Source organism: Psittacula echo (assembly GCF_963264785.1).
Source record: "Psittacula echo genome assembly, chromosome: 1".
Lineage (NCBI taxonomy): Eukaryota > Metazoa > Chordata > Aves > Psittaciformes > Psittacidae > Psittacula > Psittacula echo.
This window is the reverse complement of record NC_137735.1, coordinates 36161588-36171662: the sequence shown is the minus strand read 5'-3', so window position 1 is coordinate 36171662 and position 10075 is coordinate 36161588. Positions and strand designations below refer to the sequence as shown.

The window sequence follows — 10075 nt, the reverse complement described above, 5'->3', positions numbered from 1 at the left end:
GGGACGCTTTTCGTCCCGGATCCACGGCTGGGGCCTGTCCAGCCCAGCGGCGGGCAGCGCCGGCAGGGTTAACCCTGAGGAATGCGGCGGGAGGAATGTGCATGCAGATGAGATGGATGCTAATCTCATGCTAATGAGCGGCGGCCGCAGCTGCCTGGGGCTCAGCCGGGCTCCCCGCGCCCAGACGGCAGCTGTGCTCCGCCGGCAACCCTGACCTGGGCTGCCGCGGAGCGGGCAAGGCGGCAGCCCCGGCATGGTGGACTGAGACCCGGCCGCGGAGGAGGGCTTTCCTGGGCTTCCGCGAGCGGTCCGCTGCGTGCTCCGCAGACTCGGTCCCTTCCCCGTCTACCCGGCTCGGGTGGGGGCTTTTCCCGCTTCCCGTCTTTCTTTCTGTCCCTATGGAGCAGCTACCCCCGCCGCCCGACCATGCCTAGGAAAGCTGGGAATGGGCAGCTCCCCTTACCCGATGGCTGGGAGGAGGCAAGGGATTACGACGGCAAAGTCTTCTACATCGACCACAACACCAAGCAGACCAGCTGGATCGACCCCCGGGACAGGTGGGTGCGCGGGCAGGGAAGTGACGAGGCCCGGAGCGGGCTCAGCGCAGCGCTGCCGGGGCCCTCGCCGCTGAGGCAGCTCCGCCGCGGCGGGACGGGGTGGAGAGTGTGGGGTGCGCCGGAGGGTTCCCCTGTCGGGACGGGGGGGCGAGCAGAAGTCCCTGCGTGCAGCCGTGGCCCCCTTCCCGTCGGCATCGGTACAGCCTGTTAAGACCGCTGAGTGAGTTGTTTGTGGGGGGACGGACGCCTGTAGAGCTCTTCCCGGAGGCGACGGGGGTCGCTGAGTTTGTGGTGTTCCCGACAGGTACTGAAGTTTGCGAGTCCCTCCCAAACCCGAGGCGCTGGCTCTTCGCCACCCCTCTCCCCTGCGCGCCGGGGAGCGGGGCCGCCTCTCTCCTGGCTGGCGGAGCATCCCGGACGCCTGCCCCCCCCCCCGGTGGGGCCCCCCCCCCGGTCCCGAGGCCCGCCTGCGCTGTGGCCGTGCTGTCCCGGCCGTCCGGAGAGGTGTGTGCTGCTGGCGGAGAAGGAGCTGGTGCTGCGGGAGGCCTCGTGTGCTCGCTAGGCCTCAGCAAGCGCAAACCCTCTCAGCACCCCGCCAGCCGCAGCCCGGTGTGTTTGCTGCCCTTTGCAGGTCTGAGCGCTGTAAATCGGCAAGCCTCCTTTGAAAAGTGCTTCGCTGAGGGAGGTGTGGTACCGGCTCAAAGGCTGCTCGCCCGGGAGTCACCAGGGCAGGTCTTACCGCTGGGCAGGGATCCTGGCTATTAGGGTAGGCTTCAGTGGCTGTTTTAAAAGCTGAATGTTAGATGGCAAACATACCTACCGTGAGACGTCTGTTTTGCCCAAAGTGGTCCTGAAAAGTAATTACACCCCAAAACTTTGTGTGTGTTATGGAATGCAGCGTTGCTATTCAAAACAGTGCAGTCTAATTATCAAAAGCTTTTAAAAGGCATTATAAATTTATGGAACAAGCTGCACTGAATTATAAATGAAGGCCTTGGTTTATATTTCTCTGGTGAAATTAGAAAAGGTAGCTGCAATGAAGCTTGCTGGCTGTAAGTGCATAAGGAAAGTTTTGACAATTATCATACACTGTGTTGGGCCTACTTCTTTGTCCTAGTTGCTGTAACAGCAAATTCCAGTAATGACAAACTTAATAGGTAAATTCTTTCATACTTGAAAACATGTTAAACACCTTGTAAATATTAGTGAGGTGGTAAAGTGTACAGGCCACTTACTTCTTATGCCCGGCTTTCTCAAGTGGTTGAGTTTTGTTGGGTTTTTTAACTGTAAACAGTATTTTCTGTGTTTACTGTCTCTAGAAATAGCAGATTTGAAGTTTTGTTTAGTTTTAGACATTTAATGTGTTTGCAAAGCAGAATACAAGATGGCATAATATTCATTATAATATCACCTCAAAATTTCACTAATTTAAGATCTTGTTTCTACACATTTTGTAGTCTTCAAAAAGTTCAACACTATTCACATTTGGTGGTAAAATTTGAGTTTTCACTAATTAACAGAATAGACAGCTGAGTAACACTTGCATGTTTGCCATCCTATGGGATAAATATTGTTTCATTAATATCTTGATTAAAGGTGAAAGAGAAATCAAGCCCCCAAACTTTAAGTAATGTTTAAGAGAACTAAGGAAGTAAAGACCTTTTTCAGAAAGAGTCGTGTTTGAAATAATTGTTAACCTGTGTCAGTCATGCAAAACAAACAGAGGGATTTTGCCCTAGGTGCCTAGTAGAATCCATGCTTTAGTGTACATGGCTCAACTGTGAAGCTGAGTTACCTGCACAGAAGAGAGGCTGACAGGCCCATTTTATGTGCAGCTTACAGTATTTGTATTTACAATATCCATATTTATAGTGTATTTATTTCAGTGATCTGGTTTGGAAAAGTGAGTAAGAAATGCATGAAAGTCCTGGGATGACTTTGCTCTAGATTCCATTGTATCTTCTAGGAATTTAGAGAATGTATGTTCAGAAACCATACAGTATGCAATTAGGGCTTGCTGTCAGGAAAACTGAAAAGTGATTTTCCAAGTTGGTCAATACAATAAAATTTGGGTTCATGAGGTTTTTAAAATTTACTTAAATCATCAAAATGAAGATAATGAATTCTACAGAAATACTGAAAGCACATTCTTTTGCTGGATAATAACTTCAGGACTTTGTTTTTTTCAACTATTTTCATTGATGGATGTCATAAATTTTTCCTAATGTACTTGTGGATTATTAGAGTACATGGGCTTCCAAAATCTGTCATTGGTAAAGCAGGTGTAGAATAGGTAAGTTTGTATGGGCAGTATTCCTTATGCTGTTGTTACGCTGCAAACCCTAGCTGATTATGTACAAATACTGAAGAGTAGTGCTGTGAGACATCAGCCATATGTCTGTGGGTTGCCAGCTGTATTTGAGCACAATTAGGAACTTCTTTGTTACTGGTTTAAAATATTCATGTCTAGAAATAAGCTGGCAGTTGAAAATGCTGTATTTCAAAGCTTCTTGGAAAATTTTGTGGTGCTTTTGTTTGGTTTGGTTGGTTTTTTAAATATAGTGATGCTTTTTCTCTTGCTTTTCTACACTGTTCTCATAGTACATGTATGTGTTACTGCTTATTTGGTGAAGGTCTGTAATATAATGATAGCCTTGGGTACAGCTCTCAAAAAACCTCACATCAGCTTCAAGCCTGGGGCTCAGTTTTCAGATTTACCCACTTCATTTATCTGAGTAATCACATTGACAGTAGAGAATCTCACAGTTGTAAGGGCAAGAGTGACGTGGCTTGTTGTGTTTTAGGAGTGTTGTGGAAGCACAGGAATTTTTAATGTTTTGCACTATTCAATAATGATTTTTCTCTCCTAACACTTAGGGTACTGTGTTGACTTGTTTTGAAGACTGGTGGCACAAAAGAGAGGGTGCTTTAAGATACCAAGTGTGAGAAAGAGAAACATAAAGGCAAGATATGTGGGGGTGGTTGTAGCATTTTCACTTGCTATATATATATATAGGTGTTATTTCTTTGTTTATGACTCCTCCATGATATGGCAAACTGAGAACTTGCTGATCTTGACAGTACTTCTGAAACTGATTTATTGTAAGAAGGGTAATAGCCCAAAATATAAATTGTATCCTGCTACTACTTAACAAAGTTATGGAGAGACTGAAGAGGATGAGCCAGATGAAAAGGTGAGAAAGGGTTAGGGGAATTCATACGTCTTTGAAGTCCCCTTGAAACTCTCTCGAGTTCCTGCAATACTGAGTTACAGTAGGGTGTTGATGTGTTTTGGGTTTTTTTCTTGATAGACATTTAAGAGGGGCTTGGGGTAGAGACAGAAATGTGAAAAGGAAGACTGGTGGTGGTTTTTTTGTTTTGGGGTGTGGTGTTTTTTTTTTTCCAGTTAATTCAACACATTCTAAGTAGGCCTCTGTTCATTTTATTTCTTGGTATGGAGCACCAAGGAGAAATGGAATAGGAGACAGAAACGTCAGTATCCTCAAATCTTCAGCAGCTGGATGACATTTAGGCTTTGACACCAGGAATGCAGGGCTTCTCATATCTTGCTTTCTAAATAGTAAATTGTCCATACTCCAGTGTTAATCACCACTGACTCAAACCAGGTATCTTTTGTTTCTATAGCTTGCCTAAAATGAGTTCCACATCTCAAATTCTGAAGCTGCAAGTGATCTTTAATGTTTCTCAGCACTCCTGTAGGAGTGGTAAGGAGTGAGCTGCTATGAAAACAAAACTATCCTTCTGCCCCTTTTCACTTCTCATGAGGAGAAAAATCTGTTCAAAATATATTCGTACATTTGAAATAGTTTGTAGTATACTTTTACTAGAATGTTTCTAGAGTACTTGCTAACTATATAGCTGAGAAGGTGCTTGAGAAACATCAGATGTGCAGAAACTAGAGAGCTTCACAAGAGGTTGTGAGTCTTCTTTGTGGCAGTGTGGAGAGGGAATGCAGTTTCCATTGCTGTTTTCATTTGTTGGGAGAAGTGAAAACGCTACAATTTTTATCATGGAATTATGTAACATGCAAGATTTCTCTGAATTAGAGTGTTTATTAGGTTTCAGCAATTAAACCTTGCATTGTACTTTTCCCTTAGAAAAGAAGGGCACTTTGTTCCTTCCTTTTTTGCTGGAACTTGCTTTCTCTTGTCCTGTGAACAGCAGAGGCTGTGAAGAGGGAAGATACTGAGGTTGAAGTTACTTGAGCAGGGGGACTTTCATCATGCCTTTTTCCTGGGCATTACGCTAGCTCAGGGGTGCGTGGTAGAACCTCCAGTCACAATGGAGACTCGAACAAACAAGAGGCACATAAGATACTGTTCTGTTAAAAGTTAAAGGTAGTAAATAAGAGGCAAGCAGAAAAGGAAATAGCATGCTGGGAGGTCATCAGAGACTGGAAAACACATTTGGAGCTCTTTCTTTTTTGTTTTTTCTTTTTTTTTTCTTTGTGAAAGTAAGCTGTGTTGTGATAGATGAGTACAATAACTTTTACTATCTGAAGTGTCTGGTGTCTGAGGAAAGTACAGTTCTGTGTGAAAGTGGTGATTGCAGCTAAAATAGGAAAAAATTCTGAAATGTTTAAACTTCTGGTGGGTGGAGGGAACAAAATTCAGGCAAGACATAGGAGTATGGTTAGTCTGTCCTTTGAAGAAGAATGATAATAAATTGAAGTGTTAGTCCTTATATTTTGAAAAGGATGGATCTTAATTTTGTTTTAAGTGCAAATCTTACCATAGTCGATTTAAGGTACAACTAGAGCAACTACCTGATAAATCCCTTCTTTAGGCTGCTGCTTGCTAATAATTAATTTAATGGCAAACCGTCAGTGAAAGGTTCCTTTTCTCATACCTCTCCATACCTCTTCTGTTGTCCCTTGCATCTCCCTTGTTTGCTGATAGCTGAGGAGGGGGTGGGGTTTTTATATTTTTGGTGGCTTGAATCCGCTAACTGATTGCCTCAACATACCTTGTGAAATTCTAACCCTAATAAGGAATAGTCACATAACTATTTTGGAAAATCAGAGGAGGATCACTTGATGACACTCCAAGGTGTGTAACTTTGAATAATCCTGTAGCGAGATAGGACAGTGATTTCCCCCTCCCCCACTCCCTCCAAATATCTTTTTCTGCCTTGTTTCATCCTGTAGTATCATTTGCTGTTTTTTATCCAAATTCCACATGATTTGTTCCTGTCTCCTTGTCTGCTCAGGAATGTGCATATTCCCTGTGAAACTGTCTGGTATCTCATTCTGGCTTCAGTGACAGGTTGGGAACTGCTTTTACTTAATTGATGTATATTTATTCAAAATAAAACCCGTGATGCAAGTGCTGAACTTGCAATGAGAAACTAGCTGTGTCTGAACTTCTGACACCATTTGTTTATCCAGTGTAAAGTAGAATTCTAATATTACAGTGCTAATATAGCTGATAGCATCAGACAGTGTTAAAATACATAGTGATTGTGTAAAATAGATTGATGTTAAAATGCATAGTGATTGTTAAAATACATAGTGATGGGGTTTTTAACCAGTCTGTCATTGGCTTAAGGCTATGTGTTGTTGATTTTAGCATTAGTGAAAATGGCTATGATAACTGAGATAACACTTCTATTCTTTATTTTTCTGGGAGTGATAGGCCTGCACTGTGTCTTTCATCTCAGACCATGTGAAGTTAAGTCAGGAAATGCTAGAGAGGATTTGCTTATGTGTGCAAAGCATGTACAACTGGTTAAAGCCAAGGGCTGTGACCTGGTATGTAAAGTGGGGCGAGTGATCTAGACTGTGGTTTATTCAGGCTTATGTCTGTAGCTCTCGTCTACTGGAGCTACTTTGGTTAAAACCTATCTTGACTTACAAGGTAGTATTATCGTAGTTGTCATGCACAACATAAGCCTTCATAAGAAGTTTTACACATGAAAGAAAATAGACCTTTTCTCAAATGAAGCTAAGCTGTTTGCTAGAAATGTTGTCCTACCATAGTATGGTTAAATAAAGGAATACTTCAGAACTATCTTATATTTTTGGAGAAGGGGAACTTTCTTTACTTTGAAGCAATGGCTATGAACAAAGTTATAATTTTTACAGGTAAGGGTCAATGTATAGATGAAATAGGACAAGCTATTTATAACTTCAGAGATCTGTACAGATTACATTAGTAATTCTTGGTTTTCTCCAGTTAAATAACTGTGTTCATTTCTTCTTAAAATGCTGTGCTTTGAATGTTATTAGTGTTATTAGAATAAGAGAATTTCTCTACTTCCACTTAACTAATATTTGTAACATCTAGAGACAAGTTGAATTTTGTGAAGTAGGTTTTGGTTTGGTTTTCTTGCTGCTTTTTTTCTTTTTAGCCTAGAAAAATGTTACAAGTATTTGAGATTTCACATTTTTATATCACACAGATGACTATAAAGTAGAAGAATGCTCATGGAAGTAATTGAAAAGATTGAAAATGGACAAAGATAACAGTAATATTTCCATGGTGACACCTTTTCAGAAAAGCACAAATAGAAACAATGTGAAGATCCCACAACTGTTATTCTCAGAAGTGTGAATTCAGCACCTATGGCAACTTGCAAGAAAGTGGAAAAGGATTGCAGAGGGATACTGGGTCTTGACTGTCATGGTTCTGTTTACCTGTGCCTCTCTGCCACCAAATAGTAAACTGAACCCAGGAGGTGATTTGGCTAAGTTGTTTTTAGGGTTGTTCTCCATCAGAATCTGCTTGTCTCACTGAATGGATGCTAATGCTGGTGTAAGGCAGGAGGCAAGTCCAGAGGTGAAAGCAAAAGGGAGAGTGATGGTGGAGAAATCAAGATGCAGCTCAATCCTAGCTGCCATGGAACTGTCATGTTAGGTGTTAATTTCTTTTGTTGGCTTTCTCCATTATTTTCTTGTGTGTGTCTTTTTGTTCACCTTTGCATTGCAGTGAACCAGTGGTACAGCTGTTCCAGCCGTCCTGATGCTAAACATGTTTTCTGTCAGCAGGAAACCTTTATGGTGTTACAGACTTTTTACTGACTTTTAAAATGTTTGTTACTGTGAAGCTCTTGTTCCAGAGAAATTTTATCATTGCACAGTTGCAGAATTAGGTCCTGTTTTCCAGTAATGTGCTGCTGTTGACAATATGCTTATGAGTAGCTAATGTCTGCCATCTATGAAAGTAGATCAGAAATCCTTTGACTTCAGTGCAGCTTTTTTCCTTAACTATTAATAAAACACAGTTTAGACTCTGCTGCAAAGTATCTCACCAGAATGATGGTATAATTCAATACTTTGAGTATTTTATTGTGTGAAGCAAGCTGGAACCATTTGTCTTCATGTATTTGAGGGAGTCATCTGTATGGACAAATAGACTTGTCCTTCATTTGAAGGAAGCTGTTAGTAGCTGAAAGAGGGAGTGATACAGTAGTTATATTTTCCCTTTTGTGTTGATTTAGTATTTAGTAGAGTTTTGCTTTGTGGATGTAGGGTTTGGGTCTTTTTAAGTAGCACATTTTGAGTGTTGCTGAATACTACTGCTGTTCACAGTGACTTTATTTGCAAAACCGTTAGTGATGGTGAAGTTCCTACACTATTAAGTCAATCTCTGGCCCTCATTTTTAAAAGATTAATGAAAGGGCTTCTTAGGGGAGAGAGATTGCTTGGTTTCCCCTTCACTCCCCCCCTTGTTTGTACTTCTATTTAAGACTAATTTGTTTGGGGTTTTTGGGGTTTTTTTGTTTTGGTGTTTTTTTTTTTTTTTTGTTGGTTAGGACTTCTGGGATACATACAGTCTGTCAGTGTATGAATATATTCTGTCAACTGAAACAATCATTTGCATCTCATAGAACAAGATCAGATGCTATCCTTTGAACTTGGATACTGTTAGTACTTGAAGAAAAGCAACTTTATCTCATCAACCCTGATACATACTGTATTTGAAGTACTTGTTTGGGTATGTAAAGATGTATTGTTTTAGAACAGCAAACTCAAATTTCTGCATACTCTTGCTTTGTGCTATACAATACCGTGTGTTGAACCAGCTTTGGTATGTTTGTACTTTTTTCTCAGTTCATTAACTCAAACTTCAATCTTTATTTGAAAAACGAAAAAGACAACCACACTGGGATGCCTTCCATAATATCCTGTTTGTTCTGACAGTCAGGCTTTAAGTGTCTAGAAATACCAAACTTTTTTACTTTCAGAGGAAAAGATCTAGAAGAGTCTGTATTTTAACTAAATTGTGCTAGGACACTCTCTGTTGGTGGCTTTCTTATGTTGTTAATGAAGGAACAGTACTTTACAAGCCTGTTGTTTCTTTTTAAAGTACATTTAAGTGCTAAACTGGAGTCTTGTCCAGATAAGCATACCTTACTGCCTACAGATCTGACCTGTGAAGAATTCTTACTTTGATTCAATGCCTGCCCTGTTGCCCTTAAGAGCTTACCTCCCCCATAGAGCTGGGAATGTCTGACAAAGGTGCAGGTATTTTTATCATGAGGCAGATGAATTTTTGATATTCTGCAGATTGTGTATGAGCACATCATGCCATATGGCAGTAAGTATGCCCAACACATGATCTTAGCGTGGCATATGTCTTAGTAACATCTTGTCAAGTAACAGGATTTGACCAAAGCGCAGGTGTCCTCTGTCATATAGCTGCATGGCAGCGTTTTTATTGGGATCACACTGTGGAGAAACAATTCTGGTTGCTTCTGTTTGTCAATCTCTTGGACACTTCTGGTCATTGGAGGATAGGGTGATTTGCTATCTGTTTTTTTTAATACTTCTAGAAGAGAAGGTATGGCCCCCTTCAGCTGAAAAAGTGGGCATTTTAACCTTGCTCATTGTCTGTGATGAATTGCAGAAAACTGTCAGGGAAAGGCATTTATTTGTTCTTGATGAGGAAACAGTAGGGTGGGTTTTTCCTTTGTTTAATACTGTCAATTGTTAAACTGTAGTCTAGTCCAGAAATGCCTGTCTCATGGCCTGATGATCTGATTGAGAAAGAATACTTTTATTCAAAGCCTAGTCCCTTCATTCTTAATTCAGATTTCCTTGATTATGCTAAAAATATTTGTGTAGACTTACAAGTTTCTGCCTCTTCACTGGTGTTAACAAAATGTCTCTATGAAAATTCTTAATTCCTCTTAGAAATAACCCCCCTGCGGAATTTGTTGGTTGATAAACAGTTACTGTGCATCAGAGAAAAAGATGTAATTCAGATTTATGAACTAGATTTTTTAAATGCTGTTATTAGCAAATGATTACAGTCCCACCTTGTGATTCGATTCATGTTCATGAGCCATTCTGGTTATTGTAGGACATCGAGGTGCATGCTGCTGTCCTCATTGTAGCCTGACCAATGCAAAGCCCAACCAGGGGATGCTGGTTGGCTTCCATTCCACAAGGATTCAGTGGAGAGCAGCTCTCATGGAGAAAGCTTTATAGTTCAGGAAGGCTGAAGTAGCTGGGAGCTGGACTAGGCAGGAAACATTTGAATGTTGTTTTTATCTTG

General features: G+C 41.4%; 1 protein-coding gene across 1 annotated transcript in view; it reads left to right on the top strand.

The window, feature by feature from the left end:
- Positions 1–426: 426 nt before the first annotated feature.
- The window catches only part of WWC2 (WW and C2 domain containing 2), a gene marked incomplete at both ends in the record, with an annotated part of 99333 nt that continues 89684 nt past the window's right edge, over positions 427–10075 (top strand). Inside the window, one exon of the mRNA XM_080629873.1 lies at positions 427–557. Coding sequence (XP_080485999.1) covers positions 427–557 — 131 coding nt within the window. The remainder of the gene's footprint in view (positions 558–10075) is intronic.